General features: G+C 53.3%; 1 protein-coding gene across 1 annotated transcript; it reads left to right on the forward strand.

Moving 5' to 3' along the window:
- The first annotated feature begins 5,115 nt into the window (after window positions 1-5,115).
- Ninj1 (ninjurin 1) lies at window positions 5,116-14,349 on the forward strand. The gene is made up of 4 exons (XM_027409965.2): window positions 5,116-5,273; window positions 11,593-11,821; window positions 12,929-13,092; window positions 13,666-14,349. Exons 1-3 carry the CDS (start codon window positions 5,199-5,201, stop codon window positions 13,081-13,083), a joined length of 459 nt encoding a protein of 152 aa, XP_027265766.1. The 5' UTR covers window positions 5,116-5,198; the 3' UTR covers window positions 13,084-13,092; window positions 13,666-14,349.
- The last annotated feature ends 5,921 nt before the right edge of the window (window positions 14,350-20,270 follow it).

Genomic DNA, 20,270 nt, shown 5'->3' on the forward strand with positions numbered 1-20,270 from the left:
CTTTATAAGACCCTGAGTAACCATGGAAACTTTGTAAACTTGTGGCTCTCAGCCTTGGCCACCTCCCACCCCTCCACCCCACCCCTACCCCTGTTATTGTTGGGTACTTCTGCCTCTTTTAAGCATAGAAGTCCCTGCTAGCTCAAACAATAAAAAGAAACCTTTGTTTTTTTACACTGGAAGTGTCACCTTGGGTGGTCTGTTTGGGGATTTGAGAACCCGGCATAACGGACTCTCCTGCTTCTATCAGCCACGAGTGACACACAAGAGTCTCCCAGCACTAGAGATGTAGCCTGAGACACTGGCCTTGAGCTACTTGGCAAAGACTCAGTGCCCTCATGCAAAGAAATGCAGACGTGCTTCTGTGTGGGGCTTGTGTATACACAGGGCTCAGTCATACTTCTCTAGGTCTCTCTCCTATTCAGATTCTCTCCTGAGGACACGTCAGATGGACCATCAGCTCAGGACCAGCATCTAGGACCAGCTGTGGATGTCTTATCCACTCAGTCTTGCCAGCAGACCTTGAAAGCAGATGGGAGCAGGGACACAGTGGGTGCTGTCCCTTTAAGACCTGTCCTGGGTCAGATCCAGCAGAGAAATGTCTGGTAAACATCCCTGAGGGAAGAGCAACATGTCAAAGGCAAGAAAGGACAACACAGCAGGCATGGAAACCCCTCTGCCGGCTCATTTACAAGAGCAGCCAGCTAACAAAGCCCTACAAGTCTCAGCCTTTCCTCTGTCCCACTGACAGATGGGGAAACTGAGGCTGTGTGGGGGGGGAACCCTGCCCCAGGCCATGGGTGGAGCACTGAGTAACTGCACAAACACAGTGTGAATGCCGGATTGTTCCACCACACTCCTTCTGTATTCCTCCAAAACAGGACTAAGGACCCTCAGCTGGAGTTGCCCAGCTGAGGACAGAATAGGTTCCAATGGTGCCTTGGAGGCCTGCGTGACTACCTGTCACCTGCAACCTGCCAGAACACACACCCCACTGTAGGGAGACATCGTAACCACGCCTCCTAAGGGCTGGCTACAGGTGCACTTGACCACGCCTGGGCGTGGTCAAGGTGAGGTCAGGATGACGGGTGTTAGGTTCTTAAGGGGCTGCAGACACGTGGGGGCCCCTTCTCTCTGGCCTCCCTGCCTTGCTGCCTCTGGGTACGCTCTGCTACAAGCCTTCTTCATCCCACCCTGCCTCCTGGAGCACCACAAGGGTAGGAAGGGGCTGGTCCCACACACTGACTAGAGATGGCTGCTCATGGCTGGTATCCACATTATAGATTTGGATTTCCTGCAGGGCTGGCAATATACTCCAATGCAGAGTACTTGCCTAACATGCACAAGGCTGCAGGTTAGTCCAGTGTGTGCGTGCGCACACACATGCCCACACTGTAGACTTTCAGTACTAGTGCACAGTCAGTGAGGTATCAGTGACCTCAGTGGTGAACAGGGACCCGAGAGAAAACCTGGGGAAATACGGAGGCTATAATAATCTCTCTGGGCCTTAGTATCCTCAGCTATAAAGTAGGTACTATGATTTGGTATGAATTGTCCCTCAGGATTTCCATGTTGAAGTATTGGTCCCCAGCTGCTGGATCTAAGCACTGAGAGGTGACTGGACCCCTGGGACTCTGATTTAATCAATGGGTTCATAATCTGAGGGCATTACTTGGAGGTGGTAGCAATTATATGAGGTCTAGTTAGGGGAGGTAGGTCTCTAGAGTGTGCCTCTGAAGGTTATACCTCTCCCTGGACCCTTCATCTGTCTGTCTGTCTGCTTCCTGTTCACTATAAGGTGAGCAACTTTCCCCTGCCATATGCTTTAGCCTCACCTCAGGCCTACCATGGTGGAGCCAGATGAAGCCAGTTGGTCATAGATTCAAACCTCTGAAACAGTGAGCCTAAATAATTTCTCCTTTAAGTTGCTTTGCTTGGTTACTCTGTCATAGAAACAAACTGTCTAACAAACGGGTCAAGATAGCCTCCATAGTTTTGCCCCATGAGACATGCCAGGTCCCTGGCTAGGGTACCATAGACAAGCATTGTCATGGCTGCCCTTCCATGCCCTCCCTTCTCACCTCCTGATCCAGTGTCGGGTCCAGCCCAATAGGGACTTGGTAGGCTGACCTGTGGGCTGAGGAACTTATAAACTGTAGTTAGCATAAGGTTCCCTTGCTTCCCAGGGTAGGTGCCTGTGCTGTTAACATCCAGGACTCCCAAATGGGCAAAGCATTGAAGAGGGAGAGCCAGAAGCCAAGCAGTCTCAGTCATGGAACCAGAGAGGGCCACGTTAGAATCTGGCCCACTTGTTGCCCTTAGTCTCTGCCCTCAGACCCCTGTGACCTCGGGTGACACAGAGGAACAGAGAGCTTCAAGAGCAGGGCGTAAAGCTGGGTAAGAGAACAATCCCATTTCCTCATAAACACTTTAGGCTGACTCACACTTTCTGTGCCTTCAGCTTCACTTCTAAAACTAATCTGAAGAGCATCCTGGCTCACACATTCAGAGCAAGCACTGGTCTCCAACCCTTGGGAAGACCACCTGCTCAGCTTGGAAATACTCACTGAGGCAGGGGACAGGGCAAACAGGCCACCAAATTTGTGCTCCCAGGAGTTCCGAATGTGGCCTGCTGGCCTGAGAGCTCTTGACTGAGCCTCTCCCAGGTGTGGAGGAAGTATACCTACTTCCCAGGGATGTTCTTATGTGTGTGCAGACGCACAACTGTGAAGAGGTCAAAAGATAAGTTTGGGTGTCATTTCTCAGGTACTGTACACCTTTTGTTTGAGACAGGGTCTCTCATTTGCCTGGAAATCCATCAAAAAGGTTAGGCTAGCTAGTCATGAGCACCAGGGATACATCTGTTTCTCTGCTCCTATCTTGCCATCACTACAATTAAAAACACACCAGAGTGCCAGGCATTTTAGGTGGATTCTGGAGATCAAAATCAGGTCCTCACACTTGAAGCAATCACTTCCCCAACTGAATTATCTCTGCAGTCCTGTATGTATATATGTATGTATGCATGTATGTATGTATGTATGTATGAAGTCATGCTGGACATGGTGGCTCACTCTAATGCCAGCACTCAGGAGGCAAGTTGATCTCTATGAGTCTGAGGCCAGCCTGATGTACATCCTGTGTTTCAGGATTGACAAAGCTACATAGTGAGACCCTGTGTCCAAAAAGAGTAAATAAATTGTTAAATAATTGATATGTATTAAATAAATAGACAGATAAATTGCACAACACATGAGGACCCATTGGGGTTGGAATTATAGGTGTTTGTGAGCCATCCAATATGGTGCTGGAAACCAGACCCATTCTCTTCAGGGCAACAAGGGCTTTTAACTGCTGAGCCATCTATCTAGCCCTCATCCCTCTTGGTCCTGTTCTTAAGAAGTAATGGCACCAGGCAACCTTGGACACCCTCTCTCTCTCTCTCTCTCACCCTCTCTCTCTCTCTCTCTCTCTCTCTCTCTCTCTCTCTCTCTCATTTCTTCTTAAATACTTTTTAAAATTTTATTTTATGTGGATGGGTGTTTTTCCTGCCTGTATGTCTGTGCACCACATGTGTGTCTGGTACCTACAGAAGCCAGAAAAGTGTGCTGGATCCCTTGGAACACGAGTTAGACATGGTTGTGAGCTGCCATGTGTGTGATGGGAATCAAACTCTGGAAGAGTAGCCAGCACTTTTAACTACTGACCCATCTCTTCAGCACAAACACCATTTCTTTTTCCTTTTTTGGTTTTTTGAAACAGGGTTTCTCTATATAGCCCTGGCTGTTCTGGCACTTACTCTGTAACAGGTTGGCCTTGAACTCACAGAGATCCACCTGCCTCTGCCTCCCAAGTGTTGGGATTAATTCTCATCTTCCTTCTGTTGGTGCAGAGTGTGTGTGTGTGTGTGTGTGTGTGCGCGTGCGTGTGCGTGCGTGTGCGTGCGTGCGTGAGAGAGAGAGAGAGAGAGAGAGAGAGAGAGAGAGAGAGAGAGAGAGAGAGAGAGAGACCAATACGACAAACAGGCTTACTTGACTTTGAACAAACTCCAGCCTTATGCTTTAACACAAACTGGGCAAAACTATGGAGGCTATCTTGACCCGTTTGTTAGACAGTTTGTTTCTATGACAGAGTAACCAAGCAAATCAACTTAAAGGTGAAATTATTTAGGCTCACTGTTTCACAGGTTTGAATCTATGACCAACTGGCTCATTTGGCTCCACCATGGTAGGCCTGAGGTGAGGCTAAAGCATATGGCAGGGGAAAGTTGCTCACCTTATAGTGAACAGGAAGCAGACAGACAGACAGATGAAGGGTCCAGAGAGAGTGTGAGCCACTCTGCCACAGTATGCCAGTTCTGGGCCCACCTAATCTTCCCAAGAGTTCCGTGGTCTGCTTACTCCTACACATGCCACCTGGCTTCCTAGGCTAGGAGAGCTCTCAGGACATGCTGCTGGGACACGAAAAACCACTGAGCCACAACCTGCAGCAGTCAAACGGCTCGTTCTACCTTTGGAGCACACAGTGCCACGTCCAGGCAGGACCAGCTCCCTCTGGACACTGAAGCTGCTATATTACCGAACCTCTCTGCTTCCCTCCGGCCTCTAGATGTGCAGGAGGCCCTCACTCATATCTCCGTGCTCCAGGCAAAAAAAGCTGAGGGCCCTAGAGAGGAAAGCCACGTGCCAAGGTGGCCCAGAGTAAAAGTTGATACCCTTTTTCTGGGTTGAGTGCTTAGAAGGCACTGGGACTTTACAGCCTCTAGGCGTGCCCTGCCCTGCTCAGGGGAAAAGCTCACCAGGGTGCAGCAACGGGCACGCCCCTGGCCTCACTGTAGAAAGATTAAGCTCTCACGTTCAAAGCTCAGAGGGGGGCCCACTTGATCAGCTACGTTCAGACGGGGTCCCTGGGGACTCTCCGATGCCATCGCGAGGACAGGCGCCGGGCTACCTGCCCCAGCCATCCAGGAGGAGCCAATTTGGGGTCATCAAGACCGGAGAGGGGTTATCCTGAACGGACGCGATTCCAGGATCCGGCCTCTAGGCCCGGGCCCCGCCCTGGGTGGAGGCGGAGTCTGGGGGCAGCCGCGAGCTGGGGGCGTGTCGGGGGGCGGGCCGGGGGCGGACGCATAGTCGTAGCCGGCGGCGGAGGCGCTGGCGCGCTTAGGCCGTGTGCTAGGCGGCCCGGGTGGCCGCACCATGGAGTCGGGAACCGAGGAGTACGAGCTCAACGGCGACCTGCGCCCGGGCTCCCCCGGTTCCCCCGACGCCTCGGTAAGACCTCAGCACCCCCTGCCCCGGCCGCTGTGTGACCTTGGCCAGCGCCGCCCTGGCTGGGCCCGACGCAGCAGCTGGCACCTGTGCGCGTCCGGCCCGGTGCGCGCAGCGTCCGCACTGCGGGGTGGTGGTGGTAGCCGCTGCTTCCGGACAAAGTCGTGCTAGACCTGTCCCGAGCGCAAGTGGTGAGTCTGGGGCCAGCACAGCAGCTGGGCAGAGGCGCCAGATCTAGCATGCTGCCATCGCCCCGCTGTGCAGAGCCCGCGTCTGTCTGGCACCACTCCTCGGGTGGAGGAGGCTGGCATCCCGCTCTCCCGGACTCTCCTGCCTCCCACACCGCTCTCCAGCTTCCAGCGCGTCTCCTCCTGCGTGCCATGGGGTGGGCGGGAGAGGAGTCACCGCCTCCTGGTTGGAGGCCAGCACCAGGCAGACAGCTACGTCACCACACTGTGACCACACGGTCGCATGCAGCAGTAATAGGGGAAACCGAAGGTGTCCCTGCTGCGGTCACCTGTCTGTGGAAAACAGAACTCAGGGCTCAGGCTGTCTCAGCCTTCAGGGTGTCTACCCAAGGACTGAAAGGACCTGCCCAGAGTTTGCTCTGCCAAGGCCACAGCAGTGGTCTGATGCCCACGTTGAGGGATCACCCTTCCTCACCCCTCACCTCATAGTCTCCCTCCAGTGCAGAGCCTGAGCATGCCAGGGCCGGCCTTCACTGGTACCACCCTGCATGGCCCTCTGGCCCTCTGTGACTTGTTGACTTTGGACATTCCTTCTTTTTCCGACACCCCCCCCCGGGGGTGGGGGTGGGGGAAAATTGCACCAGGCTGGGATTTTCCACAAGTCCCCATGGTGCAAAATAGACTGGAACAGAGACTTTCTGCCCAGGTTCAGGCCCATACCGTGGGAGCACAGGGTTGTTCAAGGAGGAGGGACCAGAGGAGCAAGAGGTGGGAGCATAGACATCTGCCCCTGGATGAGAGGAGAAAACAGGACTAGAAGAGCCTTGGGACTTGTTCAAGTGTGCCAGCTGAAACCTGCGGGCCCCACCAAAATCTGTGAACACTCTGGAAGCAGTGGGCAAGGAACACCCTGGCTGTGTTCTTGGGGAGGACCCTCCATCTCTCTGGGCCTTTTTTGATGCCATTCTAAAGGGAAGAGCCAATGATCTCTCTCTGCCTTTAAGGACAGGGGATACAGATCAGGAGCAGATGGACGTTGGTTTAGAAGCTGGTCCGAAGGGGAACTCTGCCTGTCTCCAGTCCTTGGCCTTGCCTGGCTGTGCCTTCCCGTCAGTGCTATATCAGTTCAGCTCTGCAAATAGCCGGATGAGCTGTGCCTCCCAAGGGAGGTCTGAACATATACACAGGCGAGATTGGGTTGGGTGCTTAGGAGTCCCTGTCTTGGCTCTGGGAACAAGTGAAAGGGAGAGACTTCCCACGCTATTTCTTTGAAGAGCACAGGTGGGAGAATGAATGTTACAAAGTAGGCTTCTCAGGGCCATGTAGGGTTGCCTGTGGTGGTGGCTGGTAGGGAGCATAGAGGCCAGGGAAGGCTCCTGTGTGGTGGAGTTGCTTGCATTGGCTTGCTGGAGGAACACAGATCTGGCCCTCTGGTTGAGTGGAAGAGCACCCAGGCAGCGGGAACAGTGGAGACCGGAGGCTGGATTACTGAGAACCTACAGGTCTGGTTGGGAGGTTTTGTCTAGGGTCATTGGGGACAGGATGCTTCCCTGAGGTGTGGCCAGCCTTGAAGACCGCCCTGCTCAATGTCCTTTCCCCTTCCCAACCTCAGGATTCTACCTCCAGCTTCCTGTGACATGGCACATCGGCACTCTGTGCCTCAGTTTATCATCTGTGACATGCCATGGTAGCTGCTTCTGCTAGGTAAGAGCTATGTAGCTGATGCAAAGGAAATGCTTGCAGCAGAGTGCGGTACATAGTGGTGTTAGGTATGGTGACACCCACAGAGGCTTGGGAAGGACAGCACTGTCCCCAGGGTGGGACCCCAAGGGAAAGCCGGTTTCCCTTCTGGAAAAGGGGTGCCACAACCTCCCGGGCGGCTGAGGCTCAGCACAGGACTAGGACAGCTCTGCCCATGCCCCTCCAGATGCTAGGTGCCCCAGAGCCAATTACCTAAAGGCCTCGTTAATGCCCAGACTGAGGCAGTTTTTGTGAGTTTGCTCACTTTTACCTGGCAGCTGAGAAACAGTACACACCAGTGTCAGTCTGGAAATGCCATGCCCATGTGATGATGCTGGGGGCAGCGTCGTCTTAGACTCTGCAGGAGGGTGGTGGCTTAGATGGAGCTGGGCAATAGCCCTGTGGTGCCTGCCCTGCTCTCTTGCCCCTCACTGAGCCCAGGCTGAGGTATCAATGGCCATATCTTAGGTCTCCAAGCCATGACACTGTACTCTGCACACTGCCTTTCCCTCTGCCCAGCCTCGGCGGCGGCTAGGAGAAACTTCCTATTTTTCTCATTTCTGCTTGCCTGGCAGATCCTGGGACAGTCAGGATCTCAGCCAAGTTCTAAAGGCCACCCTAGTGGGCCTCAGGGTCACTCCTGGTCAGTTCTGAGCCACAGGAAGTGAGTCTACTGTGGGGACTCCGCCTCCGTTGCTTCCTGCTGCCTCACTGGGGTTTCCGCCTGGAACGCATATGTGGAACCAGAAGACACTTCAGTTTTGCTTTTTAGGTTCCCAGGACAAGGGCCGTGTAGCCTGAGGATGCAGAAGGCTTTAGATTCAGACAGGGACAGGTGACTTCCTGCTGGATCTGGCCTAGGGGTGGGCCCGCAGCTCTTGCCCCTATGCCACAGTAACCCCCACTATCTACTGGTGTGTGACAAGGCCTCTGAGCAGCCCAGGTTGGGTTTATTCAGCATCTATCTAGACTTGGACCTCTGGGCCACATTTTGGCCTCATGGAGGGCCTGTGTGCCTGGCCTGGCCTTTCTTTCCCTTGTTTCTGTTTTTGTTCATATGCTGGTATTGCTCCTTGACTAGAGTCAAGTCTGTCACTGGGGAGAGCCAGACACTGAGTAAAGGTATATCCTGGCCCTGCCATTTGATGCAGCATGTCCCAACAGGCCATGGACCTTTGGAACTGTAGTATGAAATCCCCTGAATTTTCCTGTCTGTTTTACTGATAAGCAGTCACCCTACTGGCCATTGGTGTGGTAGGATTAGGAATGAATGGCAGGGTGTGTTTAAAGGATAGCACCCCCTGCTCGGTGAGTCACACTGGTGGGTACAGATCCCCCATCCAGGCTTTGGGGGGAGGTCCATAGCACCTATTATGCTATGACTAAGCCAGCCCTGAGGTGCCCACACCCCTCCCACCTCAGCCATGAACAATCAGGTGGCTCTCGGCCATATGACCAGGCCTTCACAAGTGCAGTTCCCTGCATGTGCTAACTACTTCACGGTGTTTCTTTTTGGGGTTTAGAGGGAAACAACCAACTTCATGTCAGTTCCCAACTGCTGCTGAGGTTCCTGGGAACCCCTGCCAGCCCTGGGAGATATTAACCAGTGTGTTTTCTCCTTGATCTGCCCAGGTCACTGGTATAGGCGTGGAAGGCTTTCCTAGCATGCTCAGTCAGCTAGTTAGGCCCACAGGGCTCCCTGATCTGTGGTTGGGTGGCCCATCCACTGTACATCCTGGGAGAGGCCTGTGTGACAGTCACCAGCACGAGTCAGGATCAGACCCCAGGAGTAGACCCCTTCCCAGTTGCATGAAGCCCCAGAGACCCCTGCAGGGTGGACACCAATGGTTTGTGTGCAGGCACAGCCCTGGGTGTGGAGCTCACATCCTGGGCTTGAATTTGGATCTACTTCTCCCTGGAGGTATCCTACAAGGTCCCCTGAGACCCCCATATCCTGATCCCCAGAGGAGAGTAGTGTGTCCTATTACTCAGTGGCAGACAGGTTTCCCAGAGGGCACCCCCATATATGAAGGTGAGGAGACCTGCAGCTTGAGGGGGCACAGAACCAGGTTGTGGGAGGTAGAGTTTAACACTATGCAAAGGCTTGCTTTGCCTTTGGGCTTCTCCCGGGGACAGGGTCAGAGGCAAACAGATGGCTGATGGGTTGTAGCCTCTGTTGGTCCCAAGAGCTCTGAGCCATCTCAGGGTATTAAGTCCACAAGCCCTGTGGCATATGCAAGACAGAGACTGAGCAAGACTGAACTAGACAGAGAGCCCCTTAAGAACGATCCCCTTAGAGTCTCAGCTGCCAGGGCTCTGAGCCCCAAATAGTGAGCTCAAATTGTACCCTGCCCCTCACATGCTGTGTGGCTTTGGAAAGGAACTTCCAGTGCAGAGCCTTGGTTTGCCTCTCCAGTGAGGGCAGCAGGACAAAGGCATTTGTAACTGGCAGTGCCTAGAGCTGAGGGTGAGGTTAGGACGTGAGGCAGTTCATTCATGTGTCTGTCCCCTGTGACCATGTGGTCACGAAGTATTTAAATGGTTCAGAATCAAAAGAAATTCTTCCTGCTGCCCAGCAGCCAGCAAGCTTAGCCTGGGGCTGTTTATTGCTTCACCTCATCCGTTCTCTGGAGTTAATGGAGTTCTCTGCTCCACCAACTAAGCTATCAAAAGTCCCCCTTTCTGTGTTTATGTATGTATGCATACATGTGTAGACACATTTATCTGTATGTGTTTATATGAAGATACTTATATGTTATATGTATGTTATGTGATACATGGGCTTGCACACACACAGTACTTTGAGCCCACATGCATACCTCTGTACATCCATGCATTTGTAAACTTCTACAATACATACAACTGCATATACACATGTAATTACATACAAATACCCATACACATACTCACACATGAGTAGTGTGCTCACCAGTGAGAATTTTGACTGAAGGGAGCTCGCTACTGAAGTGCAGCTCACATGAAAGCAGGGTGCCCTATGTTCCAGCTGAGCCCACCCACCTGCGCCTCCCACCACCCACCCTACTTCCTTAAATAGGTGACTTCAGAGGAAATCTTGGGTTAAAGATACACACACCGTCCAAGTGAAGGCCTGCGTGCCGTCAGTTCAGTGTCACCTGCTTTGGGCTTTCCAGCCTACAAGGAAATAGTCATCCGAGTGCAGCGGACGCCATCCCCACAGCACTGCCTCCATTCCCTGCATCTTTTATAAGTCTAGAAACAGGATCTCTCAGGGTGGCCCCAGATGGCTGGCTGCCAACAGCGGCCCTGGCCACCTCTTTCAGCTCTGTGCCCACTCCCTAGAGGCTGTAATGCAGGGCTTGATGGCTCAGGGGCACCAGTGGACAAAGGAATGTGCCTAGGTCTGGTGAGATTTCCCTAGGTAGCTGAGAAGGGGCCTGACCAGCTCAGTGGAAAGAGAAAACCAGACAGAGAGGTGATCTCTTGTGACAGGAGAGGAGCAGGTCCTACCAGGGGGATCAGGGGAGGTATACTGGAAGCAGGGGCCTCCAGAGAGAACCTCAGAGCATGGGATATCTGGAAAGGGAAGCCCCTGAGGGTAGAGAGAGACCTACAGGGTCCCCTGTGACTGGCAATGTAAGAGAGGTGGCAGGTGACTTGGGAAGTGGCCTCCAGGGAGGGGCAGGGGCTGGGACTAGTCCTAAGAGAAGAGAGGATGCCGCCAATGGTTGCCTATCCTGAAGGGAGCTTGGAACTGTGTCTGTCATTACTATGAAAATTCAGGAGACAGACAACCTGCTCTACTGCTTGCAGGATGGTGGGCATCTATTGAGCACCTGCTGTGTGCTCTTGTTGCCACATATCCATGAGTAGCTGTAGCTAAACAGAGTGATCAGACCATCCTGTAGGGTGATGCTGAAGCTGGGGTGTTGTCTGCCTGTGAGGTCGCACCGAGGGGGTGAGTCTGGGGCTGCGCGGTGAGCCACGTCAGGGGTTGACCAAACCTTTGGGCTCAGCCTAGGAAAGGTTAGTTCAAGCCCGGGCAGCATGCAGGGGCCTGTCTACTCCCACCTCATTTCTCTTGATACCAGGCAGGAACCTCAACTCTGGGGGAGGGGAGGCCCAGGGTTCGCCTGCTGCACAGGATAGTGAGGGCCATGGTCCCTTCTCAGCTGGAGGCCAGGGTGTGAGCTGAGGATGGTGTTCTGGTTTCCTTCACTCCAGAACTTTACTCCAGGAAATTTCCTTAGAGTAACGGGCACTTGCCGGGTTGGGGCATCAGAAGCCCTACTTGCAGGTGCCTTGGCAACTCCCTGCAACCCAGGGAGACCCAGAACCCCTTCTTGACCTCTTTCTGTGGCTCTCCCCAGATCCCCAAGTTCACCCCACCGAACTGACCATCTTGTTCCCCACAGCCAGCCCGCTGGGGTTGGAGGAACCGGCCTATCAATGTAAACCATTATGCCAACAAGAAGAGTGCGGCGGAGAGTATGCTGGACATTGCCCTGCTCATGGCCAACGCGTCGCAGCTGAAGGCCGTGGTGGAACAGGGCCATGACTTTGCCTTCTTCGTGCCCCTTGTGGTTCTCATCTCCATCTCTCTCGTGCTGCAGATTGGAGTGGGTGTGCTGCTCATCTTCTTGGGTAGGGCCCATGGCTTCTCACACGGCCCCACGGACAGCTAGGGAGTTCCCCAGGGGTGGGTGGGGTAGTGGTTCCACCTCCAGTGCTTGGCCCTCAGCCAGCCAGGCTTGTGGTCCAGGCTGTGGTTCCTCCCCTCTGAAAGCCCTTTGAAAGCAGAGTAAGCTTATGTTCCTTGGGTTCTGGAAGGTGGGGTAGTGTAGGGGAAAGGGGGATGGGTACCTGCTTCCTTGGGTCCCTGCGGCTCCCTGCCACAAGATATATCTTCTGCCAGCCAGTCCTCCCAGCTCAGAGCAGCTCAGGCCTGCCTCTGCTGCCTTGTCCAGTAACAAAGAGCAGCCAAGTGCCACACCAGACAAAGAAGAGACCCTTAGCTAGGAAGCAGGGAGGAGACCTTGGGTTAATACATGGTGAGGGGGCTCTGACTTGGGAGGAGAGGAGGGGGTGGTGGGGCAGGAGGTAAAGAGGAGTCTCCAGTGGTTCCAGAGATAAGATGGTGCTGGGCCCAGACGGTGACCTTGGACCTGGACCACTGTCTCTGTGGACAGGATGCCCAACTCTTCCTTCTTACTCTGAGTGAAAATCCAAAACGTAGGGTATAACCACCAGTTCCCAAACTGAATCACTGAATGTCCCCTCAGCAGATGACCTGCTTCCTTTGGTGGGCACAGATGGACAGCAGATAGGAAAGGGGGCTAGGGTTGGCAGGGCAACCTTGGTGCCTGTCCAGAGCACAAAGTGTCATCAGGAACAGGGAGGGCACAGATTTGCTTTCTGGCAATGTGACCTTGGAACTTCATGGTCTAGACCCATGCAATGGGTAGGTCAGAGGGTCTGTACACTAAGGCTCTTGAGGAATTCAGTGCTTTCGCTGTGAAATGAAACCTGGCTTGGTGGCATCCAGATGAGTTGTCACCTTAGCATTTAACCTACCTGGGCTTGTCTTCCTCGTGGAGAACGTGGGGAATATAGAAGGTAGGGACACCTGTGCCTAATTTTAGCAAAACAGGCAATCTTTCAACGGGGAACAAAACACTAAATATGGCCTCCTATACAGTCCACTCCCTAGACACTTCATCCAGTCCAGGCTTCCCTCCCTCTCGCCCACAGTCAAATACGATCTTAACAACCCAGCCAAGCACGCCAAGCTGGACTTCCTTAATAACCTGGCCACAGGACTGGTTTTCATCATCGTGGTGGTCAACATCTTCATTACGGCCTTTGGGGTCCAGAAGCCTATAATGGACGTGGCACCCCGGCAGTAAGACACCCAGGTGAGTCGGTACGGGAGGCTGAGACCTGTTACTATCACCACCATGGGAAGCCTGTAAGGTGCGGTGGGTTCTGGACTGGCTATCTCCTCATGTGGCATGACCAGGTCACTTATTAATCACCTGAATGTAGACCTTGATGCCTCCTGAGTAGGTCATCTGGCTGGGAAGAGGGTACCAGGGCTTGTGGGAACATAGCCCCAGTCCTCCTGGCCTCTGCTCTTCATGGGTGTCTCCAGAGTTAACTCCAGAGGCTTCAGGTATTTGGTGATGGCATGATGCGCTGCTGCCGATGGCTGGAATAGTGGCTTTTGCTAGATGGGTGGCCGTGGTCACTACTGACTGGCTCTTGTCACTGTGATGGACCTGGCCTTTAAATCCTGACACAGAGCCAGGAATATTGTATTCAGTGTGAAAGGGACTGCAGCACCTTGTCCATGACGGACAGATCCTTACACTGCAGACAGTAGCCCTGATGTTCACGAGCTGGTCACTGGCTTGGACTCAGCGCCCCTCCTGCCTGGGGCATGATTAGTTGGCCTAGCAACACCCACACCTCTCTTTTTGTCTTTCCAGAGTCCTTAAAGTTATCTGACTCACAGCCCAGCCATCCAGACCCCTGCAACTGCCATGGCCTCAAGGCATCTCTCTCCTTGTGTGCAGCACTCCCCTAAACCACCCAAGCCCAAGCTGGCCACCGCTGGACCATGGTCAGGGATGGACTTCTATCCAATTGTGACTGCTGTGTGGGCGGCCGCCCAAGGCAGGTGGGAACTGCATGCAAGGTCATGAAGAGTAGAACTGCAGCCCCACAGAAACCCATGCCCAGAGAGAGGTCACTGCCTGCCCAAGGACATGCAGCAAGTCCATGATTGGGCTCAACCAGGGGCCAGCACGGGCCTCTGTCTCAGGACATTCCAGAAGGACCAGGATATACTCCTCCCTGTGCTGATACATCAGGGTCCCTGTTTCCCATGGAGCCTGCACAGGTCACCCTGGAAACTGCTGCCTCTGCTGTTCCTTAACCAGGGACCTTGGACAGCCATCAGTACCTGTCAGCTCCAGTAGTGGCCACTGCCTCCAGCCTCAGTGCCTGGACTTGGCAGCCATTAAGAGGCAGCCATGCCCATGGGGGCTACAGGTCATGCTGGTATCTTCTACAAGCAGTGACCTGGGACAAGCCCTAGCTCCCTACTCAGGGGCTTAGGCCCCACTTTTCTAATCAGGAATGACAATAAAGCTTGTGTGCTTCCCTGCTGGGTTCCATGTGCCACCCTCCACTCCTGGGGCACCACCCTCCACTCCCAAGCAGCCCCTGCCCCTCCCTGCAGGGGCATCAGCACATTCTAGCTGGAGTATCTATCCTCTTTGGGCTACCCGATTGAACTCTCAGCCTTCCTTTTATCTAAGGGTAGGTTTTGAGGCAAACGTTGGGATCTAAGGCTCACAGCCTTTATGCACAGAGAACTCTCGAGAGAGGCTGGCAAGATGGCTGAGTGGTACAGTCTTGCTGTATAAGTATGAGGACCCAAGTTCAAATCCCCGGCACCTGTGTACAATTCCAGGTGCAGTGGTGTGTGCTGGGTGGAAGCTGAGGTGGCAGGAGGAGCCCTGTTGTTCACTGGCTAGCCAGCTAGAAGTAACACCTGGTTTTAATCTCTGGCCTCTACACATGCATGGCACATAATGCCATGAGTATATATTGCACACACACGATGTCAAGGAATTAATCGGTTCACCAAACCCAAGATGAATGAAAACTAGGTGTTTATTGGGGATAAACTTACACAGGTAACAGTATCTGTCACTGTGTTCCTGCTCAAAGGATGTAGACCCTGCCTCTTGATACTCTCCATGACCCAAGGGGATTCCTTTCCCTGCTCCTCTACCTTAAAGGGTGTGGCCATTGTTACAGGTTCACAGGCAAAATGCCGATACATAGACATTGCAAGAATAGTGCATAGAAGTCCCTCACACACTGAACGTCTTACCAAGCATATTCTGTGCTGTCCTGCAGCCTGCTAGCGTCCTCAGGGTTTGGGAGGAATACAGGTGCCTGGGCCCCAGCTGCTGCATGATCAGAGACTGGAGTGTGCCAGCCTCCTGGGTGCAAGGCTGGAAGAATACTGCAACTCTGCACTTTGACTGCCCAGTGTTGGGATGCCAAGTACCAGGAACCACTGGCCTTCCCAGAACTGCACATCAGCCTGATGCACCCAATGACTGTGCACTGTAAACCTCACATCTATGCCCAGGGCCTGCGTCCTTTGTAGCACATTAAGACAAAACACTACTTAGGACTCCACATGCCCCTTACTGCCTCTCCAAGTTGTCCCTCAGGCCTGCTCAAGTGAAGGAGCCTGAGGATGGGTCACCTAGGTACCTAGTAGGGTTGCAGGGCTGGAAGGTGGCATGCACCATGGCTGCCCAAGTGTTTGTTAACTGGCATCTTTGAGGCTGTCTCTGGCTGTGCTGTACTGGGGAAAAGCAGCTTGTGTAAGCCTGCAAACAGCCATGTTCTTCTCTAATTGCCAGCTGTGGCCTTCGTGGGGTCACGTGTGCTGTCTGCTCACTTCAGCACTTGCTGTTGGATGCTGGCCCACCTTGTGCTGGCACTTAGACACATCTCTGTACTGGCTGCTGGACACCTCCAAAGTGGCATCCAACACTGCCCATAGTCAGCAGGGACCCTCTCCTTGGGAGGAGATGGTCTGTGAGTCTGTCTTACCTAGAGGTCTCCCTCACCCAGCAGGAGGGAAGCAGGCTCCCAGGCCCTCCATACCTGACCTCTCCCAGCCTCTGCCCTCTCTAAGCATCCTTCCCAGTTCAGAGAGTGAGGGACCAGGGCTTCCCTCAAAACACCACACTTCCTGTCCACCCTCACTTACATGAGCCCTAAGACATCCCAGACGCCCCTGCAACCTTAGGTGCAGATCAATCGGGTACCCAAAGTGATGAATGAGAGAAAGCACTTATGGGGGAAATGGTCAAATCCCTTTTAAATACTCCAGGAAAAACTGTTATGACGCACGCCTGTCATGCCACTCGGGAAGTGGAAGCAGGAAGATCAGAAGTCCAAGGTTATATCCTCAGCTACTTAGTAAGTTTCAGGTTAGCTTGGGCTACAGGAAACCCCGTCTTAAAAAAAAAAAAAGAAAGTCCAGGAGGAAATCTGGATGCAGGGGTGCATGTCTAAAGTCACAACTACTCGAGAAGCTGAGGCAAGAGGGTTGATTGAGTCCAGAACTTAAACTCAAAACTGTGGGGCACACAAAGTAAAGGGCTGCCGAGGGTAGACAGCAGAGTCCTGTGCAGATGGCCTGGGTCTGACCAGACCTGGCTTAGGGCCATGCTTCCTGGCACTGTCCCTAGCGTGCCCTCCAACATGTGGACTGGCCAGCAGCCACCTGTGTGCCTTGACTCAGCAGCCGGTTGTTGACCAACACATGGTTTAGTTCCTTCTTCATCAAAAGAGGAAACCCCCAGATGGGACTAAGGGGCTCTGAAGTGGCTTCACTGAGGCTAGGCTGTTACCCAAGCCAGATTCCCTGGCCAGGGTGGCTTAGAGTGAGCATGTGGCTCTCTCCACCATGGACCTGTGCTCAGAGCTGACCTTTGACCACCTTGATGTCCATTGTGAGAAGAGGACCCCCCCCCACAGCCTGATCTGACGTGTGTGTCCCTGTTGCCCCAGCCCCATCCCTTGGTGTGTGCTTCCTGTCCCCCACAGCTCTGTCTGCAGATGACTCCCTCACACCCTGCCAACTGCCCCCACCAGCACTTAACCGGATACACTAGCAGCCAGAGAATAAGAGCGCTGCCTCTGGGTCTCCTGAGGGCCAGGGAGCTTGCTGGAGCTGGGAGAGATGGGTATACCCAGTTCTGTGCTTTTTACTCTACGTGTGTGTGTGTGTGTGTGTGTGTGTGTGTGTGTGTGTGACTCTGTGTGTGTGTGTGTGTGTGTGTGACTCTGTGTGTGTGTGACTCTGTGTGTGTGCGTGCTTGTGAGCATACACCTGCATATGTATGCACACATATGCACGTGTGCACATAGAGGTCAGAGGTCAACATCTGGTGTCTTCTTCAACCACTCTCCTTATTTTTTGAAACAGAGTTCCTCAGTGATCCCCGGACTCACTGATTCCTTTACACTGGCTGGCCAGCAAGCTTCAGGGATCCTCCTGTCTCCACTTCCTCAGCACTCGAATCATAGGCACACAAGGCCATGCCAAGCTTTGCATGGGGTATTGGAGATTGGGTCCTCATGCTTGCACAGCTGAGCGTCTCCCCAGCTCCCTTGCCTCTCTCGTTGATGGAGCCTTGGTCTGGCCCAGCCCTCTACCCACCATTGCCCTCCAGAGCCAGTGGCAAACGCCGGCTAGGTCTACAGTTGCTACTGCAGCATTCTTTGACCTTACCACATGTCCTTTAAGAATCGCTGTGGAGCTGGGCATTGGTGGCCTTTAATCCCAGCACTCGGGAGGCAGAGGCAGGCCGATCTCTGTGAGTTTGGGACCAGCCTGGTCTATAAGAGCTAGTTCCAAGACAGCTTCCAAAGCCACAGAGAAACCCTGTCTTGAAACAAAACAAAACAAAACAAACAAAACAAAACAAAAAAAAAACGCACTGTGGGCAGTGGGGCTGGCGCCTGTTCGTACATGCTGAGGTGGTCCTGGATAGCTGGACTACAGGTGTCTCCTCCCCACACCTGTCACACTCCCCTCCCCCCCATCCAATTTCCCAGAAACCTCCTTCTTCCTGATTTCACTGGGGCATAATTCCGCTTTCCTGCCTCACAGCTTTCATGGCTTTCTGTTGTTTCTTCCAAAATACTTAATCTTGGGGAAACACTGACTCCAGTGCCACTGATCTGGGAGGGGTTCAGGAAGGATCCCAGCGCTGTCTTCTGCCAGTGGGTACACCACCCACTCTCAGGCCAGAGTAATCCTCCATCACACCCATGGTACCTGCCCCATTGACCACAAAGTGGGATGTGAGGATCCTTGAAACACAACCTCATGCATTGTTTCTGTCACAAACTCCCTTTGGTGCCCTGGATCCTCAGCAAGATAGTACCCGAATCATGATTTGTTGTCAGATTAAGGCCGGGCAGTGGTGGCACACACCTTCAATCCCACTACCTGGGAGGCAGAGACAGGCAGAACTCTGTGAGTTCAAGGCCAACCTGGTCTACATAGCAAATTCCAGGCCCACACAGTGAGTCCCTGTCTCAAAATACTAAAAAACAAAAGCAACCCCCCCCCAAAAAAAAACCAACCACAAAAAACAAAAACAAACAGAAAAAAAAACACAAAAACACCATGCAAAAAAACCAACCTTGGGATGGGGCCTACAGTGATTTAATCAGTGCCTCCCTGAGCGAGGCCACCTCCTGTTGTGTAAATGGATGCCCATTCCCTCACCCAACATATAGGTGAGAGGCAGAGAAGCGAGCAGTGATGGGACAGAACAGTGTCCCTCAGCTTTCCATCTCCCCGAGTGCCCTTCAGGTGCTAAAGTCAGTGGGAAGTGCAACAGGCATCCCTGCCCCAGACCCCGATCTGTTCCATAAGAGGGTAAGTGCCCAGGACCACCCAAGTGAGCCATGGACTGTGGCTGATTGGACTTGTGACTAGGGGACCTTGGCAGGGCCACACCAGCCATCTGCAAAGGGGAGATGGCCTAGTCTGCAAGAGCTGACCCAGCAGGAACTAGAAATAATGACACAACAGCAGAGTCAGCGTACCCCCAAATCATCAGCTTGGGTTGTGTAAGATACAGATGCGTTTCTGGGCTTGGACCTCATGTGCCCCTGTGTCCCCACTGGCCTGTGCTCAGCTTGCTCAGCACTCCGTCACATTCCATCTACTCTGCTCAGAACCCCCTCAACTGGCTCCTTCACCTCAAACTCCTTGTGTTGGGAGGGGCACCTCCTTTTTCCACTACCCCCACTAGCCCCTTCCCTTCTGGGAACACCACCCAAGGAGCATACCCTGTTTTCACTTGAGGGTCCAAGACAACCTAGAGGAGTCAGTGACATCCTACCCATGACCCGGAGGATATGTCAGAGGATAGATGACAAGGGGTGCCCACAGGGAGAATGGCTTATCCTTTACAGGAACCTCTATAACTGTGGTGTGCTGGCACGTGACCCCAACTGTCCTGTGTGGCAAGGGGCATCAGTGAGTGAGTGGCCAGTTGTAGCCCTTGCTCCTTGTGGACTTAAGTCATTCCAGGTCACAAGATGGCTGGAAGGAAGGGCAGGGTCCCATGGGGATACTGAAGTCCAGGCTGGGAGTTCCTGTTCTCTCTCCTCCATGGGATACAGCTTGAGGGAGAAGTCCTGTGGAGAAACAGACTGGCAGAAGACAGCAGCCAAAATCCAAGATGTTGAAAATCTCAGCCACAGGCTTTGAATTCAGCTATGGGGTGGGGCTCAGGTGGCTAGGACACTCTTGGAGGGACATTCAGGGGCAGCCTGTGTCCAGGGGTTGTCAGGCTAAGGGCTTCAGAGTAGGCCCTTAGAAGGTCATAGGTAGAGGGAGAAAGCCGGCAATCCTGGGAGGGTGAGCAGGCCTACATTAGGTTATCGCCCTCCTGTACAGCCAGAGGACCAATACTGGTTCACAGGTCCGTGGGTATCACCCTCCTGTATAGCCAGAGGACCAGTACTGGTTCACAGGTCTGTGGGTATCACCTTCCTGTACAGTCAGAGGACCAGTACTGGTTCACAGGTCTATGGGTATCACCAGAGGACTGGCGCTCACTGGTCTGTGTGTCATCTATAAGCAAGGACATCAGCAGCAGAGTCAAATGGGACCCGGGCCCAGCACCTTCTCAGACACCATTCCTCTCAGCCTTTGGCTGACAGAGCTAGGTGTCAGTGCCCCTTGAGACCTTCCTCTACTTTCTAGGGCCTGTCCACACAACTGACACCTTTACTGTCACCTTTACTGTTTCATGCATGTATTGGGCAACCTTCCAACAAAGTGATCAGTTCATCCAACACTCTGTAGCCATGACTCTTTTTTCTTTTTTCCCAAGACAGGATTTCTCTGTGTAGCTTTGGAGCCTATCCTGGCACTTGCTCTGTAGACCAGTCTGGCCTCGAATTCACAGAGATCCTCCTGCCTCTGCCTCCCAAGTGCTGGGACTAAAGGCATGCACCACCACCACCCAGC

Source organism: Cricetulus griseus, chromosome 3, assembly GCF_003668045.3.
Source record: "Cricetulus griseus strain 17A/GY chromosome 3, alternate assembly CriGri-PICRH-1.0, whole genome shotgun sequence".
NCBI classification, from domain to species: Eukaryota; Metazoa; Chordata; class Mammalia; order Rodentia; family Cricetidae; genus Cricetulus; species Cricetulus griseus.

What these genes read in the sequence shown, in the direction of transcription:
- Ninj1 (XM_027409965.2), top strand. Translation starts at nt 5,199, where the DNA reads ATGGAGTCGGGAACCGAGGAGTACGAGCTCAACGGCGACCTGCGCCCG. An exon ending in CCGGTTCCCCCGACGCCTCG is followed by an intron (nt 5,274 to 11,592) that starts GTAAGACCTCAG and finishes TGTTCCCCACAG; the next exon opens with CCAGCCCGCTGGGGTTGGAG. An exon ending in TGTGCTGCTCATCTTCTTGG is followed by an intron (nt 11,822 to 12,928) that starts GTAGGGCCCATG and finishes TCTCGCCCACAG; the next exon opens with TCAAATACGATCTTAACAAC.